At 34.1% G+C, this 24,915-nt stretch overlaps 1 protein-coding gene across 1 annotated transcript; it reads left to right on the plus strand.

The window, feature by feature from the left end:
• Positions 1-605: 605 nt before the first annotated feature.
• On the plus strand, positions 606-24,563 carry LOC140444370 (probable methylmalonate-semialdehyde/malonate-semialdehyde dehydrogenase [acylating], mitochondrial). The gene is made up of 7 exons (XM_072536123.1): positions 606-761; positions 16,486-16,849; positions 17,456-17,736; positions 18,372-18,546; positions 19,062-19,309; positions 20,323-20,595; positions 23,897-24,563. The coding sequence occupies exons 1-7, from the start codon at positions 747-749 to the stop codon at positions 24,092-24,094; spliced, it is 1,554 nt and encodes a 517-aa protein (XP_072392224.1). The 5' UTR covers positions 606-746; the 3' UTR covers positions 24,095-24,563.
• Positions 24,564-24,915: the final 352 nt, after the last annotated feature.

Raw genomic sequence — 24,915 nt, forward strand, 5'->3', positions numbered from 1 at the left:
AACAAAGTCTATTTTGATGCAATAAAAACAAGAACTTGTTCATCTAAATATAATTACTGGTTGCTGTTCTTAGTTGATTTTAATCAAAAATAAAAACACAATAACTTGTATTACAGAAGTCCAGAATGTCGAAGTAAATAACAAATAAGTTTTTTATTTTACGGGAATTTTATAGTAAACCAACTACCAACTCGTTTTATATATACCGATAAATATATAAACATTTCTGAATTCCTAGATCACCCAGTGCAACAGGCAACAGGTGCCTAGACAAAAACAAGAAAGTCTATTTTGATGAAATAAAAACAAGAACTTGTTCATCTAAATATAATTACTGTTTGCTGATAAACAAAATATCTAGTTCTACCTATTCCTAGTTTATTTTAATCAAAAATAAAAACACAATAACTTGTATTAAAGTAGTCCAGAATGTCGGAGTAAATAACAAACAAGTTTTCCATTTAACACGATTCTTATTGTGAACCAACTCGTTTTATATTCACCGATAAATATATAAACATTTCAACAATGAATTTGGTCGACGATATGGAATCTCAATCGCAATTCAACGAAAATAAAAGTAAGATTATTTAACGTATTCTCATTTATGTTTTGATTCAAGTTCACGATTGTGTTTTGGGTTCTATAACGTGTAACGTGGTTCAGGTTCTCTAGTCCCCACCACCACCGTCAGCTGATGCGATTTAATTCAGTTGTTTGTGAGTGTTCCTGAGGCCGGTTTGACGATGATAAGATCAACAGTGAGTAAAATTTCATAGTAAATAACAGAAATATATTATGTAGAATAGTCAAGGTCCTTTGATAAAAATAAACTTTCAGAAATTTTATTAGATTTAAAATCAAATTGCAGTGCAATATGTTCATAAAAAATATAAAAAAAACCCTTGTGTATTTCAGCGTAGGGACAAAGCTGTGTCAAAGAGGCCTTATTAACTGTGTCTAATGAGACTGTAATAGAAAACTTATTATTTTGATGGTTTTTTAATGTTTATAAATTTATTTTTAACAACTGTTGAATTGGAATCAAACTTACGATTACCTACTGGATTTTTGATATAATATAATGTCCTTCAGTAGTTATTTTTAACATTATCATTGTTAAAAAACAGCACAAACGAAATTATGAATTTAATCTTTATTGAAATCTCCTGAGCCCGTGTAAACAGAACTAACTGTTGGTTGTGGAATTTGAAATTTTAATTGATTGTTATAGAAACATGTACAGGCCGTTGAGAAATATAAGATACGGAATTTTAGAAGTAAAAAATATCAACTCTGTACGCAGAACAAATACAAAGTCACTTCCAGTGTACTGCCAGATTTTTAAAATTTCGAACACCGTTTGAGTAAAATACGGAATTTGGTGGGAAGGGGAAGGGCATTCTGATAGGAATTCGTGTCGAAACAATGCTCTTTCAGTTATATTGAATTAAAAATTGACGTGCTTCGTAGTGTAGTTCTGGTTATATCCGCACAAAATGAGAGGTATCGTGGTACAATGAGATTGGAAATATCTCGTAAATCTCCCTCTGTTCTGGTCAAGGAATTACGGTATGAACATACAGCTCAAGGTAATATCTTCTTATCTAGACATGACTCTGTCTGTTTTCCAATGCGCCTCCAGTAAGTTGTCATTCCATCGTTTTCGTGGTCTTCCTACTGATCGTTTTCCTATTGGAGAACCGTCTCTTGCCCTCTTTACTACTCTATTTGTTGGGATTCGGCTTATACGATCGTTCCATTCTACTCTTCTCTTTCTTATCCAGTTCTTGATGTTCTCCACTTTGCATCTACGTCGTACATCTGTAGTTCTAGCTCTGTCCCATAGTGTCTTGCCATCAATTTTGTGTTTTCATCTCTGCTGTTTCTAACATCCTTTTTGTCCTCTCTGTATCAGGTCTTGTTTCTGCTGCATATATCATTATTGGTCTGATGACTGTGTTGTAAATTCTGCCTTTCGTTTCTCGATATTTTTATTTCGTCATATTGTTTCGTTCAGGCAGCCTGCGGCTCTGTTTGCTCTATTCACTTGATCTTCCACTTCAGTTTCGTGCTTTCCGTAGCTAGATACTGTGATCCCTAGATATTTAAACTCCATCACTTGTTCTAATTTTTGACTTTTCAGCTCCAATTTACATCTTAGTAAATTTGCTGTTGTAACCATGCATTTTGTCTTTGTTGGGGAAATTAACATGTTAAATTTTCTGGCGGTTATATTAAATTGGTGCAGCATACGTTGTAAATCATCTTCACTTTGAGAGAGTGGTATTGCGTCGTCTGCAAACCAGATTATTTTAATTTGTTTTTCTCCCATTTGGTATCTTTTTTTTATTTTTACTTTTTTTATTATTTCATCCATAATCAGGTTGAACAATAGAGGACTCAGGGAATCTCCCTGTCTTATCCCATTGCCAGCTTCAATGGGATCGGTTAGTTCTTGTTCCACTTTTACTTTTATTGTGGGTTTTGATAGATATTTTCGATCGTTTTGATTATTCCTAAAGGTATTTCTCTTGCGTACAATAAGTGGATAACGTCCTTGAATTTGACACGGTCAAATACCTTCTTGAGGTCCACGAAACATAGATATGCTGGTTTGTTATATTCTAATGATTTCTCTTGCACTTGCCTCATTATAAATATAGCGTCGGTGAATGATCTTCCCGACCTAAAACCTTGTTGTTCTTCTGCTAGTGTTATAATCTTATTCAGTTTATTTGTTATCACTTTGGTTGTTAATTTTAGTGTTGTGTTTAATTGATATTCTGATATTCTTTTTCTGTAGTATTTCGTGGACTCCGTATTTAGTCGTTCGACTTTGATTTTTGTTTGTGTTGCCGCCGCTCTCTTGGGGGGGAAGTATTTCAGGATGAAATACATCTTTCATACAGGAAAATATATATGATACACGTAGTAAGGGACAATAGAAGAACATCATTGCTTAAAAAATTAAGACAATGTTACGGAAATATGTAATAATCACACCACTCATTAACATTGTCTTCATTTAATTAAATTACTTTTAAGTGGTACTTACTAATTCCATTACTGATCATTTTTATTTTATTTTTTCCACATTGTTGTGTAAAGGAAAATATGATTTTAACATATTTAATTTGAATTTCAAATAACTTTAAAAATAGCTCAATGTAAAGGTCACGATAAAAAAAGTTTATGAAATTTTATCATCGTTTACCTTTTAATAGGTCAACTTTTTTAATTAATGTACTTTGGTTGGATACAATGGTTTTAAACAATGAGAATTTTAATATGTGTGCTTGTGTAGGATTTTTTGTCTCACTATTTTTCCTCGCCCCACTAGATGCATTTTTTGAAGGTCTCATTACGTCCGACAAATACATTAATTTTCTAGTTTTGTGACGTACATGATTTCGGGAAGACGTCAAATATGTCGCCTGAAAACCGCAAGGGAATGGTATACTTCTAAAGTTAGTGGCCGTGTTGATCGCCAGCCTCCAAAAATGCTACTTGAAGTACAAGATGATGATTTCGTTATCTTTGTTCTCCTGATTACAACAATTTCACTTCATATCCGATTCAGCTATCAAAGTTCTGTCACAAGGCTTTAATTTTTCTGTCACTCCTCTTTCCATCCCAGATGAGAAAATTATTTGTCAAACTGGAAAAGCTATTTTCCATCTTCCTTCCGACCAAGCTGAAGTTGCCAGACAAGATGTCGTCAGAATTCTAGGTACTTCTAAACCCCCACCATCAAATATTAGTCTTTCAGAAAGACGTGCCCCCAAGAAACTTTATAACAACACTGAAATGTTCGAACTTCCTAATTCCACAGACCTTTCCTGGTGGTGATCCCACCAAATTTCAAGAAAAAACGACCAAATCCATCATAAATAAATCCACTCTACGTCTAGAAATCAAAAATCTCTTATACCCAGAGAAAAATCATGCCGAATTCCAAGAATATACGAGCTGTCATAAATTCATAAGGTTAATGTCCGCTCCTAAGACCCATCGTTAGTGCATACAACTGCTCCACTCAGAAATTGGCAAAAGATCTCGCCTTATTCTTACAACCATTAGCCGAAAATGCCTCTTCTTTTGCCAAAAATTATTTCCATTTCATTGATCTTCTGAAAAACATTTCTATTTCCCCCTTAGTTTTACTAGTTAGTTTTGACATTGTTTCTTTATTCAACAATATTCCTCTTGATAAAAACATTTCCATCTTGGACAATAAACATCAAATCCCCCAATCTCTTTTAAAACACTACATACTTTTCATTCCAAAATGATTTAGATCATTCAATGGGATCCCCCCTCTCTCCCGTAATGGCTGACATCTACATGATATATTTCGAAACAACAGCTCTGTCCTCATCAAATCTCAAATCCACCTGCTGGTTACGATACGTTGATGACACCATGTTTATTTGGCCCAATGGTAAAGACATATTAGATATCTTCCTCTCCCACCTGAATGGAATACATCCCAGTATTCAAGTCACGATGGAAGTTGAGTCTCAAGCATCTTTGCCATTCCTTAATTTTCTTATTCAGAAACACCCACTTCAGTTTTTCCTATTCCGTGTACCAAAACCCACCCATACAAACCGTTATATCAATGGACAGTTATATAATCACCCCGCCCAACTCAATTCAGTTTACAACACTTTTCTTTCCCGTTGCATAAGGCAAACACTCTTACAAAGCATTCAAAAACATCTAAACCCCATTCAATCCAAAAAAGAAATCCTGTCGCCTGATCAACCCAAAATCTTTTTACCTCTTATCAAAGGTGGCACTGACAAGATCAGTAGAATTCTTAACCCTCTAAACATTAAAAGAGTCTTCACTACTCAGTCCTAGTTGTCCAATCTCGTTAGATCCGTAAAAGACCAAATCCCCAATGAAGACTATGGTGTCTACGAGACACCAGTTCCAGTTGCCCACGAACGTACATGAGACAGACAAACCGACGAATCCACAACCGTATTTACGAACATTCTGTATCTGTAAAACATTCCGATACTACTTCAGCCGTAGCCCAACATCATATTCATACAGGTCATAAAATAGATTTGGAAAAAGTAAAAACCATCGCTCCTATCCGCTCCTTAAAATTGAGAATTATTCGTGAACCGATCCCATTCCCGCGCATACTGGGGGTATAAAAGCAACTTAACAGGGTAAAACCCGTCGTTACTCGACACTGAGGAATAGACAGATTGAGACCTCAGTGCCGTTTGACGGTTCTCGTATTTCTGGAGAACAAGATAATGGTACGTCGTACGTTACGACTGAGGGGAGGGACCCCGAACTCGAACGGAACCATATCCTTCTTGATAATGGCTCCAAAAGGGGTGCCGAAATATTGAGTTTTAAATTCTCAACCCGGTTTTTCCAGAGAACTTTAATTTTGAGTGTACTTATGAGATTGTCCACGTAGCATATTGTTTTTATAGGCTTAAAAAGCAACAACCCCAAATCTGTTTATTATTTCTAAAAATTAGAAGAAAACTGTAAACTGTAAAAAAGTAAAAGTGTAAAAGCATTGCATTTTGGGCGAAAAAATGTTGTAATATTTACGGAAGGCTAAACCAGAAAACTGCGTTTTTCTTATAAAAGATTTTCCATAAAAAAGGGGCATAAAGAATACAGATCAATAAAAATAATCACACAAAATCTCATACAAAACCCTACAATGTGTAAACATGCAAAACAAATATATCACATCGCAGTAACGATTTAATTATGTTTGTTTGATTGATTTTCTCATGGCATGCATTGAAATTTCATCAAAATTTTAACCATCTTGCCAATCAGCGGATACGTGAGTTCTTATTCGTAAATGTCACACTGATAACAAAGTGTACAAAATTTATCGAAAATAATTGAAAAACCGGCTTGGTGTATACTTTTAGAGGGTGATCCTAACACATAGAAGCCATTTTTGGTGAATATCTTAAAATATATTTTAACATATACGAGTGATAGGTACATTGAGAAAACAGTTCAGATATAGATAGTTCACAATTTTTTTAATTTAAATTAAAAATTAATCCTCTGTGTCTATTTACAGTCAATTAATTCACCTTATGTTACCTTGGGCGTTATGTAGCATTTTTTCCACTCTGTAAATCATATAAATCTCCTTCCCTTAGGTTTTATTTACCACTGAAAATTGCGTCTTAAAATTTAGAACGAGAATAGGCATAATCTAAGTGTTTGTTTCTGCTGCCAGATTTCTCTACTGATATAGGTACTGTCCTTATCTTATTTCAGTGTTTTCTATCAATCCCGCATGGATTTTAAAATAATATCGGAGTTTTCAATTATTAAGACAGGCCTGAAAATCTAAATATATTGCAAGTAGTGGTTAGAAGAGAATATCCTCAAGAGCATATTCTTGAGAAAAAGAATATTCTCGAGAACGAGAATATTCGTTCAAGCTGTAGTGACTGATAACGCTAGTGCTATGGTTAAGGCCAGAAACCTAATTTATGAGTACAAACATATATCTGTTTATGGGTGTATTGCTCATATCTTAAATTTGTTGATTGGTGACATTTCTAAAACAAAAATAATGACATCATTAAAGAAATCAACAACTCTCAAATTTTGTAAGCCACTTTAAAAAGAATTCTACTTGAAAAAAATGAAACAAAGGCAGAACTTATTTTGAAACTACCAGTTAAAACTCGTTGGGGATCAATTATTTATAGTTTAAAGAGTCTCCTTGATACAAAGTATGCTTTAAAAGTTTTGGCGGTTTGTGAGAGTGTTGAAGATGTTCTCAGTAAACGAGTTGTAAAGTTGAGTTTGGATGAGGACGTATTTTGGGTAAGGGTATCAAAATTATATCATCTCATAAATCCTTTTGTTGACTATATTTCTAAATTAGAGTCAGATAAGCCTCGACTAAGTCAAGTAACTGAGTGTTTTTTTTTACTTAAAAATCATATGGACAAAGAACTATCTTGCAAGTCCGTTAAGGAAACAAGAATAAAAAGCAATAAAAATGTTTGTCTCTAAAAGGAAACAAATGGCAATACATTAAATTCATTTGGCAGTGAATATATTGGATCCTAAGTTTAATGGTGTTCATTTAAGCAGAGAAGAACAAGTTGAGGGAACTGAGTTTATAGATAATTTAGCCACTTTAAAATATGGCGATGACTCGGCTGAAATAATCGCAGATTTGGCACTTTATCGGCCTAAGGAGGGAATTTTGGAAAACCATATGTTGTAAAATCAATTGAAAAACTAGACCCAATCATATGGTGGAAGTTTCGGAACAAAATTAACTAAAATAGCAGTGGCTATATTAGGCATGCCTTCATCCAGTGCAGCGACTGAAACAAGTTTCAGTACTTATGGTTTTATCCACTCCTCTAAAAGAAACCGGCTTACTGCTGAACGGGCTGGTAACGTATTTTTTATTGCTCACAATTTAAAATTGTGAAACGAAGACCAATCCATGGCTGAACTGGCGACTCGTGAAGATCCCACAAACTTTGAAATGCAGAATGTAGATGACCAGGATGAGCTAATAATAGAAATATATTCTGAATCTGAGTCCTCATCTTTTTCAGATTAGATCACCACATCCACTATTTGCTGTTAAGAAGAAAATTTAATTTTTTATCAAATAAATTTTATGTTTTCTGTTGTTTTTATATTTTTTTATATATAAAAAACACTGTGGTTTCGTCTCATAATTTTGTATATAATTTCATGATTCTTAATACCCTATTTCATTTTTAACAATATTCCTAAGCTCGTCATAGGGTTCATTCTTAGAAAATTCTCCATATCGAGAATATTCTCGAGAATATCCTCCGATTTTTCATTCTCGAGAATTTTCCAACACTAATTGCAAGCCGATCCAACTTGATATCCAAGATTAGAAGAATTAGCATCGCATTGAAGTATTTTTCATTATATTCCCATTTAGATTGTGAGGGAATAAACTCGAATTCTGTGCCTGGCGTTGATCCGGTCAAGGTGTGCTGGGCTTATTCCGGTAAGAGCGATGCTTGGTTGTAAGATGACACCTTTGCCTGAATAGTTGTGGCAGTATTTTGCTACTGCTACAGCAAAGCTGAATGGAACGGTACAAAAAGGCGAAAGACAACACTTTCTAAATATTGTTTTGAAGCTATTTTCGTGTGGTATCTTAATGCAATTTACTATTTTTATTGGAAACAAACCACAATTATATATATATATATATATATATATATATATATATATATATATATATATATATATTATTAATAGGTGACTTGAATATGTAGAGGGAAATTTAAAGCTAGAAAAGACCAACATAGCCTAAATTGAATGAAGAAGAAACCACTGGTATGATTAAGTACTTAAGTAACAGATCTTGGTAAATATCATTAAATATAAACTTATATGTTGTTACTTATATTTGCCTATTAATCTAGTAACTCTTGTTGATAAGGAGTGTTGCTATTGGTTCATTTTGAAGGTCAATAAAAGGCAATTACAATATATATGACGTAAATAGCATCAACAAAGCATATCACAACAATATCTTGGATTTGTAAATTTTATTTTTAAACCTTCTTATCAGTTAAGTACGAATTACCAAATTTATTACATATTTACATAAAAAATATGTAGATATCCTTATCTAACAGTTAATAAATTAAATTACAAGCATTACTTAGATATCAACATTGTTAATCTATAACTACTAGGGAATTGTTGTTATACCGAAGAAAGATTTCGTTTAACAGTTGGACAGCAGCTTATAACAGTTGCAATAGCAACTAAGCTTACTACATATATCCAAACTAGTGATTTTGCCCATTACCATGCGGCGGGGGATCCAGTCAATTGCATCTGCAATCACTCCACTTAATTTTTTCTGTCTTCCTCCTATTTAAGGCTAGGACGATAATAGAATAAAATTTTAATCTGTTGGACAACTTTCGTAACAAATAAGTCACTTTTGGAGAGTCGCTGCACTTTTTGGGTAAAGTCTACTTCTTCTTCTTCCTCTTTATAAGCAATTCTTCTTGTCCATTGGCGGATTAATACCTCTATGAAAGGTTGTCACTTCATCTTTTGCGCGGTCGTCCGATACTTCTTCTGCCAATTGGTGACTTATCTCTTGCTATTTTGACGCTCCGTCCGGCTCGCGGAGATAAGAATACGGCCGGGGTCAGAAAGTCCTGCCTGTCGTAAGAGGCGACAAATGGGTAGGAATCGAGAGGTGGAGAGCTGTCGGGTTGGTAGAAACGCACACGGTCGCTTAGGCGACACGGTCACCGGCCTACATTCCTAGTATTCGAGACGAGACTCTCGTGGGACCACTCTACTCTCATTCCAAAAGAACCTGTCGAGGTTGAACGAGCAGGGCCCGTACATACCTCTCCTGGCCTTGTGCCAGGCGTGGTGTGGGTGCCCCCGGCACGAGATCTAAGAGTGGTAGAGGAGAGATCCTCGGCGGCGACCTGTCTACGTGCGAGGTGGAAATTCCTCCGCCTGCCGAACCTATCCGCCCGGGGGCGGGATAACGGGTAGGTGAAGTACTCGCAACACAGGTACTACGGAGAAGGTGGAGCCCCACGAAACGTTTATTTTCCATACGTGGCGTGGCACCTTCACTTTGGTGTCGGACTCGTAGGGGCAGAGGTTTCGTTAACGGACGTATAGCCGACAGGCCAGGTAGTCCAGGGTCCTGCCAAATTATTAAATTTGGAGGGCACAAAGCTTTGCAATGCTATTTTGACGACACGAGTCTCCTCCATTCTGCTTATGTGGTTATTCCATTCTTTTTTTCTATTGTGTCCATTCATTTATATACTCTACGTTACATTTTCTTCTAATGTCTTCACTTCTCTTTCGATCTATCAGCGTATTTCTTGTAATTTTTCACAGTACTCTCATCTCTGCCGTTTCCAGTAGCTTTAGCGTTGTGGTTGTGTGGTTCTTGTTTCTGAGACGTATGTTATTATTGGTCTTAAACTGGCTTTATAAATTATTGACTTCATCTCAGTGTTAATGTGTCTGTTTCTCCATATAGTGTTATTAAGGCATCCCTCCATTCCATTTGCTTTTTGTACTTGATCTCTCACTTTGTCTTGGTCTCCATAGCTAGACAGTGTAATTCCCAGGTATTTTATTTTTATTACTTGTTCAATACTGATGCCATCAATTTTTATTTTACATCTGGTTGGTTCTTTGCTGACTACTATTGTTTTAGTTTTTTCAGATGAGATTGTCATATTAAATTCTTTTGCTCTTATGTTAAATCTGTGGACCAGTCTTTGCAGACTATCTTCATCTTGGGCTATTAATATTGTGTCGTCTGTGTAACAGAGTATTTTGATTTCTTTGTTTCCCATTCTGTATCCTCTTCCTTTATTAATGGTTTTGATGATTTCATCCATGATTAAATTGAAGAGCATGGTACTCAATGAATCCTCTTGAGTTATTCCGCTGCCTATTTCTATAGGTTCTGTAAGTTGTCCATCTATTCTGACTTCCATTTTGTTGTTTTGGTAGATGTTATCGATAATTTTTATAATATTTAGAAAAACTTCTCTATTACACAGAAGATGGATTACATCTTTAAGTCTTACTCTGTCAGACGCTGTCTTCAGTCAAGTCAATCAGACACAGAAATGCTAGTCTATTATACTTTAGTGATTTCTCAGTAATTTGCTTTATAACGAATATTGCATCTGTACACGATCTTCCACTACGAAAACACTGATGTTCATCTGCTAAACTTATCCTCTGATTTATTAGCATTTGTAAAATTTTAGTTGTAAGTTTCAGCGTAGTATTTAACAAGTTTATTATACCTCTGTAGTTTTCTGGCTGTTTTTTATCTCCTTTTTTAAATAGTAGAATTAGTTCACTCGTTCTCCATTCTTACGGTATTTTATTGTGTTTTATAATTGTATTAATGAATGTTGTTAATTGTTCTACCATTGCTACTCCACAATATTTCAGTAACTCATTTGGTATCCCGTCTTTACCTGCTCCTTTTCTGTTCTTCATGTTTTCCGAACTTCCTGTACATTTATATTAAGTTCTTCATGTGTGGTAATTTCTGGTATTTCCGGTTCTAGCGTCGTTTGTTCTTCCCCTGTATATAGCTTTTTTAGGTAGTCAATCCACGTATCCTTTTGTATGTATTTTGGTTCTATTAGTTCCTTTACCTCCGTTCTTTGGCCTCTTATGAAGCGCCATATTTCCTTTTGCAGTCCGTAAAAATCATATTCCATTTCTTTCGAAAAGCGTTCCCAGTGATCATTTTTTCAAGTAAATGAAAATATGTATACACCTACTTTTATAATCATTTATTAACAACTATTTACAATATTTTCTCAGAATATAGATCGCTGTCGGTTTACTTAATCTTAACCTTTTAAAAAAGTCTTTATCATTACAAAATTTAAGTTGTTCAATTCTGCATCAAACATTATATTCTCGTACTAACTTTATAAAAATTAAATCTTTTAATATTCATATCTCTAACCTACACTTAACAACAATATTTAGGTTATATTTTTGATTTCGCAATAACCTACAAATAACGAACTACAATAAACACAATGTATTTTCCAGATAACTTTTTATTCAGTATTTTATTTGGAAAATAAATATTTTATATCATATGTCAGATAATTTTAATTTATTTTATCTGTCAGTTTTTCTCTTCAGATTTCTTTCCTAGGTGAAGCTAGAATTGTAAATCTAAACTAACATAAAACTTTAAATTATTTTCTATTAAATGGTACCTTTAAAATATTAATAATAATATTTATTAATTATAGTAATCCTCCTCCTCCTAAGTGCCTTCTCTGTTGAGGTTGGCGATCAATATGGCAAATTTCTCTCTATTCTGGGCTTGATGAATTAATTCATTTCCTTTTGTGTGGGTCCAATCTCTGATGTTTCGTAGCCAAGATTTTTTCTTTCGTCCTATGCCCCTTTTACCTTCAATCTTGCCTTCTTCTTTAAGTTCCATCTTCTATCGAAGGTTGGAAATCATCATGGCTATGCGGACTCTGTTGACTGCCGCTCTAAAAAGTTCTGCACTACTGCATTCAAACCATTCCCTTAAATAAATAATAGCTTTATTACCCAACAGTTTCCCATTTCTAGGGTAAAAATTTAAGATACATTTTTAATTAGTATACAATCATTAGTAGGTGATACAAAAATATCAAGTAAAAAAATAAGTACAAAAAATAAGTAGGTGAAAAACAAAATAAAGAGTGAGAACAATATAATTAAACAAATCACTACGTATATAAGAAATAAAAAAAAATACACAAAAAAAAAATAAATTAACAATCTAATGTACTCCATAAACCAGTGCGGTATCAACCAGATGATTAATTGAGCATGAGAAAACATCACAATGGTTGCATATTTTGTTATAATTGCACATAATATAAATGGGTGACTTCAGTAACATATTTGTTCTCGCACGTGGACAAGTAAACACTATAGTTGACCTGGAAGTAATTCTTGGCACATTAAATCTAATTTGACCTAATATATCACTGCAGTCAATACAGTTGTGTAACAACTTATATAAAAATGAAACCGAAAATATAATTCTTCTTAACTCTAAACTTACAATATTAAACCTGTTACATAACAAATCGTAATCATAACCATGGACAGGATATACTCCATCAACCTTAAAAGCTAAATATTTTAAAAGTTTCCGTTGTACCTTTTCAATCTGTTGCATATAACATTTATAAATGGGATACCAAATTAAGCTACAATATTCTAGTTTTGTTCGCACCAGCGATAGATACAGCAGTTTAATCGGTCTTATATCGCTAAAATTTCTACAGTTTCTGATGATAAAACCGTACATTTTCATAGCATCGGATACTTTCTGCTCAATATGGTTGTTAAAGGTTAATTTTGAATCAAATATAACTCCTAAATCTTTAATGCTATTACATTTTTCAAGATCTGACCCCTGAATTACATAATTAAAATCAACCTTATTTTCTCTTCTAGAGTAACTTACTACTTTACACTTATTGACATTAAGAAAAAGTTTGTTTTTTACACACCAAGTATCTATATAATTTAGATCGTTCTGTAAATCTATACAGTTAGCAATTGTTTTAATTTCACAGTATATTTTAAGATCATCCGCAAAACACAATTTTCTGTTATTGATATCTAAAAATAAATCATTGATATATAATAGGAACAACAATGGACCTAAATTTGGTCCCTGTGGAACACCGGATGTAGTACAGATTAATTCTGATATGAAACCATTATAGGATACAAATTGGTTCCTACCTATTAAATAGCTTTCCAGTAACTTTAACTTTAAAATGTTTCCAGCAAATCCCAAATTTGATAATTTAAAGAGAAGGTATTTGTGATCAACCTTATCAAACGCTTTAGAAAAATCAGTATATATCACATTTACTTGACCTTGTACATCCAAAACATCTGAAATATATTGAGATATTACAGCCAAGTTTAATACAGTAGAACGTTTATCTATAAAGCCATGTTGATAAGGTGATATCCATCCCCTAACAGAAGGGTAAATACAGTTATATAGAGTTACTTCGAAAACCTTTGAAAAATTGGATAACAAAGATACCGGTCTGTAATTGGATACATCAGATTTCGATCCGTTTTTGAATACAGGGCATATTTTCGCATTTTTCCATAACTCGGGATAAGTTCCCGTTTTTATTGATAAGTTAAAAATTTTTTGAAGAGGCTTTACAAATACCCGAGAACAATCTTTCACTAAAAATGCTGGAATATTATCCGGCCCGGACGTCATTTTATTTTTAATTCTTTTAAAGGCTACTAAAATTTCGTTTTCTTGAAATTCGTTAAAATTAATAGTGGGTAAGTAGATATCACTACATTCTTGATTATTTAATACATTGTTGTCTACAGGTAAATAAACTTTTTCAAAAAACATCTTAAAAGCATGGATTATATCGCGAGGATTATTAAATTTATCGCCGTTGTAACACATTTCACCTGGGATTCTAGAAGTTTTATTCTTTGCATGAACATATGCCCAGAAATTATTAGATTCGTTAGAAATACTATTCTGAATTTTTTCAAGATAAACGTTATATTGAGCTTTAATCATTTGTTTAATTATTTTTCGCAACCTTTTAAATTCATGCATATAAAGTATATTACCTGTTTTCTTATAATTTGTGATATTTTTTGATTTCAACTTTATCATTCTAATTATTTCCGCATTGTACCATGTAGGATATTGATGTTTATAATTTCTGTATATTGGTACACACATATCAAATAATTCATATATCTTAGCATAAAATAATTCTAGGACTGTATTTACATCATCAGACATATCTAAAAAATTCCAGTCGCAATTAAGAAATTCTGAGTACAGTAAAGGAAAATTTGCTTTTTTAAAATTATATCTTTTAGTTTTAGAATGAGCCACAAAACTGGTTTCCTTTTTCTGAAAATCATTAATATTTATCATTAATGCTGGATGATGTAAATCTTCTTGAACAAGTGGTGCATTATCGCGACTTACATGACATGTATCTGATGATATAACTAAGTCTAACAATCGATTTAAATTATTTCCCACCTGATTATACTGATTTAAATTAAACAAACACATGAAGTCTAGCACTGCCGATGTCTTCACATCAGATCTATTTTGATCAATATACTTTGGAATGTTAAGGTCGCCCAGGAGAATAACAGTGTCATTAAATAATTCAAGTTGCTCTAACATTTAAAAAAAATATTCAAAATCTTTCAACTTTAATTTGTCAGGAATATATAATACTAAAACATAAAACTTTTTATTTCCTGTGCGACACTCAACAACCAACAAATCAACTAGTGGAAAATGTAAATCAAATGTTGAGACATCAACAACAACACACTCAAAATTTGACTTAAGTGCCAACAGTACACCTCCACCAGTCGATTTATTAACTACATCGAACTTTCGATCTTTTCTAAAAACCTGATAGTCATCATTAAACAATTCCGAACTAATAACATCAGAGTTGAGCCAAGTCTCAGTTAGAGCAATGACATCAAATTCACATTCACTAACACTAGAGTAAAAATCAATTACTTTAGAATTCAAACCACGCACATTCTGATAGTAAACCTGAAGATCTTGGCTTGTAAAACTGTTGGGACCTATCTGTTTAAAGGAACAATTTTTGGGATGCCATCCAAGTATTTAATTCTTAAGTTCTTAAGCCAGGATATTCTTCGTCTTCCCACATTTCGCTTTCCTCGGATTTTGCTTTACATAATAAGTTGCCCTCTCATCACATGTCCTAATTACTCAAGTTTTCGTCTTTTGATAGTTAGTATTATTTCCGCCTCATTTCCTATCCTTCTAGTTACTTCCACGTTTGACATTCTTTGAATCCATGATATTCGTAAAATTCTTCTGTAACACCAAAATTCAAAGGCGGCCAACTTATTCAGATGGACTTGTTTTAGTGTCCACGCCTCCAAGCCATAAAGAAGAGTAGAGAACACGTAACATCGAAGCATTCTCAGGCGTAGTTCTAACCTTATATCCCGACAACAAAGAAACTTTTTTAGTTTAATGAATGATGCACGTGCTATTTCGTGCATCTGATGTTATCCATGTTCTTAAGTATTTATAGTAAGTAACACTCTCAATTGCAGTATCTTCAATAGTCAGTTGGATATTTGCATGTGCAGATTTAGTCATGATCATGCATTTAGTTTTCTTTAAATTTATCTTCAAATTTATCTCTCAAGTTCCCTATGGCGCATTATATGTCCTATGTATGACGTCTTTCTAATTATATTTATATGTAATTTATATATTAATATAATTCTAATTATATTCTAATTATATAATTCTAATTATATTAATATGTAATTAATATTTTTTGTATTATTAATTCAACGTAACGTTTCAAGAACAAAATATGATTGAAATATCAAATGGTGGAAATATGAACGATTTGTTTCTTAGGTGGCGTCGTTAGTTTACTGGACAAACGGTGATTTATCATCATAGCCTTTTATATAGTTAAATACTGCTTAATTACACTAGTTTTCTACTTAATAGTGGACAAAATTATAGAAGAATTTAAAGAACAGGACAAGGATACAATCTATCCTATGGCATTATAGCCCCAAGTCATGCCTCAGCCTCCTTAAGTAAGCTTCTCTAAAGATCTATTTCGTCCTCCGATCTCTTATTTGGTCTTCCATCGGGACTCTCGCCTTGCATTCTTGCATTTAGTAGTGTTTTGGGGATTCTGTTATCTGTTGGTGCCCTAGATTGATCGTATAGTTCTTTTTATTATATTTAATCTGCCAATTGAAATTAATTTATAAAGAAGTCTACTCCAAATTTAAAATTTTCTTGTTGGTATCATGATTTTTATGGTATATTTTTAAGAAATCAGTAACATTTAACTTTAACTTACATGTTTACAGGTATCACCTGTAGCTAACCTTCTACGAAGAAGCTATTCCAACGTAGCACCCACCACAAAATTATTCCTCGATGGAAAATTCGTAGACTCAAAAACCACGGAATGGATCGACTTACATGACCCAGCCACCAACAATGTGGTCACCAAAGTTCCCAAGACCACACCTAGCGAAATGGAAGCTGCTGTTGAATCGTCGAAAAATGCCTTCAAGAGTTGGAGTCAAACGTCCGTTTTAACCAGGCAACAATTGATGTTAAAACTCCAAGCTGTCGTCAGAAGGGACCTCAAAAAAATAGCCCAGAACATCACTTTGGAACAAGGAAAGACGTTGGTAGATGCTGAGGGTGATGTTACAAGAGGATTACGTAAGTAATGTTTATTAACGTTAACACTGATGATATAGTTTTTCCTTCTCATATCTGTGTGATTTTCTTCTATAACTAATCATATTTGAAACTATTTTTTTCGGTAACTATGGGATTCAGGAATTCAGTTGAAGTTATGTTTGAAGGTATTGCTTTATAGAATTGGCTGCAGGGCAGGTTCGTCATCTCTTAAACGGGAAGATTTTATTTTTAATTCGTCCATCCTTATATGATTCTATGTTTCTATGGTTTGTATGTATCATCTTGTAGCTCCCCTTTTTTATAGGGAAGATTTCTCCTCTGTAGGGAAATCTGTAGGTTTCTTGTTGCCTCAGTTAATGTTCATGCCTCCATTCTGTAGAGCACACAATTGGGTGTTTAGAATAGATGTTTTTATAGCTTTGACTACTGGGAGAGAGTTGGAAAGGATTATACCATGAGAACCAACCAGGATAATTAGACGTTTTGTATCTATTTAAAGAAACAAAAATACTGCTAAATATATTTAGGATATGATAAGCTCTTCTAGTAATAGTATTAAGTTAATAACAAGAGGAGCTTCAGCCGTTATTTTACTTACTAATTAACCAACTTTTATTGTTTTAGAGGTCATTGAACACGCCTGTGCCGCCGGAACTCTCCTCCAAGGCGAATCTCTCCAGAACATCTCTAAGGATATGGATGTAGTCTCGTATAAACTTCCATTGGGAGTAACAGCAGGTATCTGCCCTTTCAATTTCCCCGCTATGGTGCCTCTTTGGATGATACCTTTAGCTCTGATTACTGGAAACACCATGATTATGAAACCCTCAGAGCGGGATCCTGGTGCGACCATGTTAATAGCGGAGCTTCTTAACGAAGTTGGATGTCCACCAGGTGTAGTTAATGTAAGTAATTTAGTTTTGATCATTATTATCATCTTCTATGATTTATATAAACAAAATGTTGATCTGATAATGGGCTTGGCTTTATCTCCATTATTATCGAGGATATTTGAGGCTACGAGCGCAATATTGAACTAACCCACAAAAACAGTTTTCTATTTTATAACAAAATTTGAGGTTATTTTGCTAATTAATAGACTACAAGATGGATTAATCATTCTTAGATCTTGAAAAGATGGGAAGAAGGGCAACGATGTAGACTTGCCAGGGTAACACTAAGTAACCTTAAAAAGTCAGACTCAAAGAAGTACTTGGGACTGATCAGGGAAAACCTACGCTTGACAGTTAGTTTTTTCACTGGTCATTGTCAACCAAGCAAACACCTAATGCTGGAAACTAATGCTGGAAATGTGAACGAGAAGACGAAACTCTCGAACATGTCCTAGTCCTATGTTAATGTCCGGAGTCATCGTCAATATGAGAGTACGTGTTTAGCGAACCCTGTCTACACCTGCTTACATAAGGAAGATGCCCCCTTGGTGACTTGTACAACAAGCCAAATACAGATAGTAAATTCAATATGTTATGGAAAAAATCAAACTACAGCATATTTGTCTTTAATTTAATATTATTTTTAGGTAATTCATGGAGCCCATCAGGCGGTAGACTTCATTTGCGATAACAAAGATATCAAAGCGATCAGCTTTGTCGGATCTGATGTAGCTGGAAAGTATATTTATTCTAGAGGAACTGCCAATGGAAAGAGAGTCCAGTCAAACATGGGCGCTAAAAATCATGCTGTTATTCTGCCAGGTAATATGCGATCATTAATGTGTTAATTCAACATTTTTTCAGTAAACAGAATCAATATGCACATTTACTGTGAGAAAAGCAGTAAGTCCTTGTTTGTAGTCTTTTATGGTCTTTAAATTTTTATTGTTTTGGCTATTGATAAGTAAACAAAACTTCAACAAATATTTTTAACTTTTTTCCCATCTTTATTGTAGACGGTAGAAGCATACTTTTTGGGTCTACTTAAGTTTTGTACCACATTTCTTCTGCCAGTAATTAAAGCTTTGTACAGGACATTATTTTATGAACAAATGTCGATTTTTACTAAGTGATTTAATTTCTTGTAAAATCCTGTCACTCGTTCATAAAGATTCTGCTATTAGTAGTTGAATATTGCGATGTCAACTATTGGACATACTTTATCATCTTTATTGCTATTTACAACACTTTAGTCGCTTATAAAAACAATATACAGATACTTTATACTTTACTTCTGTTCAGATATAACTACATATCTCATTTTATGCCGTGTTTAGATGCTCACAAAGAATCTGCATTGGACCAAATCGTCGGCGCAGCCTTCGGAGCAGCTGGCCAAAGGTGTATGGCTCTCAGCGTAGTAATTTTGGTCGGCGAAGCTCAACAATGGATTCCTGACTTAATTGCTAAAGCTAAACAACTGAAGGTAAATGCTGGACACGAACCAGGAACTGATGTTGGACCTGTCATAAGCCCTCAAGCTAAAGAAAGAATCTTGCGATTGGTAGCCAAAGGTATTGAACAGGTTAGTATTATTTTTTATACACTGCTCGTTTAATGTATAACATATAATTGCATATATATATATATATATATATATATATATATATATATATATATATGATGCGACTCAATCTTTAATATAAAGAATACATACAGATCACTTGTCACTGTTCCAGTTTGTCCTGCATCCTACTTTCCCATAAAATTTATCAGTCCCTCCCACCTCTCCTACAACTGTGCTAATATCATACAGATCTCTCACAATCTTCACATACTTACTGAGAACTCCTTTCTTAAAAATAGAACTATAGTAACAAAAGTTTCCATGCAGTACAAGATATTAAAAGTTCTACCTAGAATATCGAAGATCCGAATATATTAAATATTAATTAGCCTAGTACAACTTGGAAACCTGGATTGTCACAAAATAAAACAAACCACTACTAAGATGCTAAGATAAAACGAAACAGATGCTAAGGGTTGCCGAGATGAAAACCCTAAGAACAAGAGTGGGCAAAACAAGAAGAGACAGGGTGAGAAATACAAACGTTAGAGAGCAGTTAAAAATTCAAGATATTGTAAGATATGAAAGGCAGCGTAAAAGGATGTGGTACAGTCATGTAAGACGAATGGATGAGAATAGACTCCCAAAAATTGCCCTAGAAAATAACCCGCCCGTTTCAAGACCTCCAGGAAGACCACCTAAAAGATGGAGGGATAGTTGGCAATCTAACTCCCAGGAAATTAACCAGAGGCAGCTTCAGAATTAAACAGATCGAAAGATCTACAAGAAGTAGAAGAAGAAGAAGAAGAATACTACTAAGATATTTTGAACGCAAAAATTGAGAAAAATAGTTGGTTCTATTATACTTGATGGCACAACTGAGCGATCAAAATGTCTTCTGTAGTAAAAAATCAAATTACAACATAAATGATTGTCAAAGTAGTGGATTGAACATTTTACTACATCTATTTTAATAATTGTCTTTAGATTATATTAATACTTAATGTAATGTTTGTTTAACACATTTTTAGGGAGCCAAATGTGCATTGGATGGAAGAAACATCAAAGTAGAGAAATATCCAAACGGAAACTTCGTAGGTCCAACAATCCTGACAGACGTCCAAACGAACCAGGAATGTTACAAAGAAGAGCTATTTGGGCCCGTTCTTTGTGTTATGTCTGCAGACACTCTGGATGATGCTATCAAAATCATTAACGCTAATCCTTACGGAAACGGAACTGCCATTATGACAACCAACGGAAACCATGCGAGACAGTTCGTACACGAAACCGATGTTGGTCAGGTAAGCCAGTTATTTGAGATAATTTTAAGTCTGCTTTCAATAGATGAGTTTCTTCTTGGACTGGTATATCCGGCTAACATGTGCCGCTCAGGAAAGAAATTCTGTTTTTTGTGCCTACTTTTGACTTAGATTTTTGAGTCACAATGTTCTTTTTTTGTTTCTAAGCCTCTCCTTGTGACTATTTTTCTTCGAATTACTAGATATTACGAGCTGTACTCTTCTGGGTACTTCATGATGTGTGCACAATATATTGTCTTTTTATGATTTTCCATTTTTATCATAACGCCTTAAAAGATTTTTCGTATACAGTTTATCCGCGATTGATTGATTAGAGAAGCAGATTATCTGTATGTCTGTAGCAGCCATTTTTAATGAATGAATGAAATGAATGAAACAAAGAAGATTGACACATTATTTCGTTTACTTTTGTCCAGTCAGTTATTTGTCTGCTGTGTGATGAAACAAAGGTCTCTCTGTTGTCCACTTTTTTTATTGTTTTGTTACCATGTCCAAGAAAAAAAGGTTGTTTTGACGATTGATTAAAACTTGAGTAAAATTGAAAATGGTTCTTCCCGTAAACTTATGTCACTTAGGTACGGTAACAAGAATACAATCAGGTCCAATAATTGCTGAAAAAATCAAACAGTTCTTGGACGTATTGGGCTTAGAATAAAATTTTAATTCATCACCTGGGTGGTTGACTCGCTTTAAGCGACGCCATGGGATGAGAGAGATAGGACTTCATGGAGGAAAGTTCAGACGAAATAGCGGCTGAAAAGTTTCTTTCGTTAAATGATCTGAGCTACAAACAAATATAGCACAAGCGAGTCGTTTCTAGAAATGTATTCCAACTCAGTTGCCAGCTTTTGTAGGTTTTTTTAAGTAAAGCAGGGGCCATAAATCCAGCAAAAATTGTACATGATTATGTTCTGCAGCAACGCTACACGAAGTCACAAACTGAATTTGACGGTGATTGGGAAGGCAAAAAAAGCCTATAAATTTTATTGGCTCCAGAGCAGGAAAACTACCTGTTGGTTACTTCAACCAAAAGAAAGAGTTGATGGATAAAAATATTTCAAGAGTGGTCTAAAGCTAAATTTGTACCAGAAGTCAAAAAACTTTTAAAACCAAATAAGTTGATATAAAAATCCGTGTTGTTGATTGACAACGCCCCCTTCACATCCTCAAATGCATGTGCTTAAGTCTGCCGAGGCCAAAATGTTTGAGCACACATACGAGTGCATTAGTTCAGCCTATGGACCAAGATGTCATGAAGAGAAATAATAGAACAAACTTACCTCGCTAAAAAATTAAAGGAGGATATGACTAGTAAAAGTCATTTAGTATTCTGCATCAAAATGAAGATTTTCCCACGCAGATTTTCACAATTGTTTGTCATTTGGAAAACTGTTAAGAAACATGGAAAATTGTAAAGAAGTGGCAGTGGAAGAAGATGAAAATGAACTGCCTGATCTTAAAAGTTTAGTGAACTCAGTTCCTGGAAGAGAGAATGTAAATTCAAGAAACTTGCAAGAGTTATGACTGCGTCGCTACTTGCTCGGGATTTTAGCATCTAACGGATGAAGATATCCTAAGAAAATACGTTGTAAAAAAATTGTGTAATATGAATGGATTTGTAGAATACCTGGAGGCTTTGGACAACACGCTACTCACTGAAAAATTGATACTGCGCAAAGTGATATGTAGATATCAGAAACACGTTTTATAATGAAAGAAGCAGAAAGAGATATTTGACTTTCTTTAACTAGTTAGCAGCCTATCCGCAATTTTCATTATCTGCGGCAACCATCCCAATTAACCCTATGGATGAAAGGAAGTTGACTCTTTCTAAGTATCGGTGGAAAATCTAGTGAATTAACATTAAATGATGGTAACCTATGGTTGTGAAACCTGGGTAATGATGAAAAAAGAGGAAGCCCAACTCAGGACATTCGAGAGAAAGATACTGAGAAAAGTATATGGCCCGGTGCAAGGGGAAGACGGTACATGGAGAATTTGGAGAAACGATGAGGTTAAGACACGAAAAGACAAAGAAGATGTTACAGTGGAAGCCGGTAAGAAGGCGGAAAAAAGGAAGGCCCAGGACGAGATAGTTGGATGACATGGAAGACGACCTGAAAATCATGAATATAAGACAATGGAGGAGAAGGGTCCAAGAGAGATCTGAATGGAAGGACATGCCTAGACATGCAAAGACCCATTCAGTGTTGTTATGCCAAAAGAAGAAGAACACGAAGAAGAATAATTCCATAATTCTGGGATGTGTAGCATAAATAGATATAAACCAATTTGCTGCAATACAACCGGTTTATAAAATTCCGAGAACAAAAATCTCAATTTAGTACTAGGCTTATCTTCAGACGCGCAATACTACTCTTTAAAAGTGAAGATGATTTGCAACGTATGCTGCACCAATTTAATATAACCGCCAGAAAATTTAACATGTTATTTTTCCCAAAAAAAAGACAAAATGCATGGTTATAACAGCAAATTTACTAAGATGTAAATTGGAACTGGAATGTCAGATTATAGAACAAGTGATGGGAGTTTAAATATCTAGGCATCACATTATCTAGCTACGGAAAGCTCAAAACTGAAGTGGAAGATAAAGTGAATAGAGCAATCAGAGCCGCATGTTGCCTGAATGAAACAATATGGAGAAATAAAAATATCGGGAAAGAAATGAAAGGCAGAAATTACAAAACAGTCATCAGACGAATAATAACATACGCGGCAGAAACAGGACCTACCACAGAGAAAACAAAAAGGATGTTAGAAACAGCAGAAATAAGACACTATGGGACAGAGCTAGAAGTACAAATATACGACGTAGATGCAAGGTGGAGAACATCAAGAACTGGGTAAGAAATAGAAGAGTAGAATGGAACGATCATATAAACCGAATAACAAGAAATAGAGTAGTAAAGACGGCAAGAGACGGTTCCCCAATAGGAAGACCATGACAACGATGGAATGACAACTTACTGGAGGCAAATTGAAAAACAGACGGAGTCATGTCTACATAAAAAGAAAAAGAAGAAAAAGCTTATCTTCCCTTATTTTACTTCTGCAATTATTGTGAGCGTCGTCCTTATTCTAGGTTCTTCTAGGCACTTCTACATATCTCACAATTACTCAGTACTCGTGGTAAATCCCAAGTGAATACTCCACTAATTGTAAATATCATACAGATTATTCTTCATTAGCTCTAGTATTAATCTAGTTTTATACTACACCTTGTTTCATCGGAATAATTTACTTAACCGTATTTCATTTTTAGGTTGGAGTAAACGTACCCATACCAGTTCCACTACCGATGTTCAGCTTCACCGGATCCAGAGGCAGTTTCCACGGAGATCTCCACTTCTACGGCAAACAAGGATTAAACTTCTACACTCAGACCAAGACTGTAACTTCTTTATGGAGAAAAGGACAAGTAGATTCTAGACCATCAGTTAACATGCCTGTACAGAACTAAACAAGACCAACGATGATATTTTTAGCTGTAAGGTCCAGAACAATTCGTCAGATTTATATAGGTATGATAATATGGTCTCGAAAATGTTGTCACTGGTAATTAAAGCTGGGATCAGTTAGATTAAGTTAGGTGAATCCGGAATAGATGTATTGCTGACATTTCATAAAAAATGCATACCTTTATAAATATGATAATTTCTGTAAAAGCATTTCAGTTGTAAATTAAGACCAAAGTATTACTTTTCGTATCACGTAATTGTCTTATTATCTGTTCTTCAAATTTCCTACCGATGTAAATATAATGCAAACCTAATTTTTATAAATTTATTTTGAAACCATATGATAATTTTCATTTACGTAACTTTTTGTATGTTAAAGTGATGTCTGAGTCACAAAGCTTTCGTGTTTTAACGATAAAAGCGCTGCAAATGTTATTTTGTATTGTTTTAAATAAAGTTACTTAAAAATTGCTTAAATGTCTATTATTCCAAAATTTTTATTTTACTTAGTAGTACTTTTAGTAGCACTGGTGCCCCTCCCAGGACGGAATAAATAGCTGAAATTAGGCAATAACAAAACGAATTTATAAATCCAAATGATGAGAATTTACTGGAGGGTAAGAAAACTGAAAAAAAAACTTATGTTGAAGTAAAAACCTGTGATGTGTGATGGTATAATTTTAATAATTTTTTTTTAAAATTAACCAAACCAATTAAATTTATATTCAAAACGTTTTCGGTCCAATAAAACCATAACTAGGTATAAAATCCTTTAGATTCCATGAAAGGGATATTCCACTTTAAAATGTGGTTACACGGGACG

This window comes from Diabrotica undecimpunctata, chromosome 1 (assembly GCF_040954645.1).
Source record: "Diabrotica undecimpunctata isolate CICGRU chromosome 1, icDiaUnde3, whole genome shotgun sequence".
NCBI lineage: Eukaryota > Metazoa > Arthropoda > Insecta > Coleoptera > Chrysomelidae > Diabrotica > Diabrotica undecimpunctata.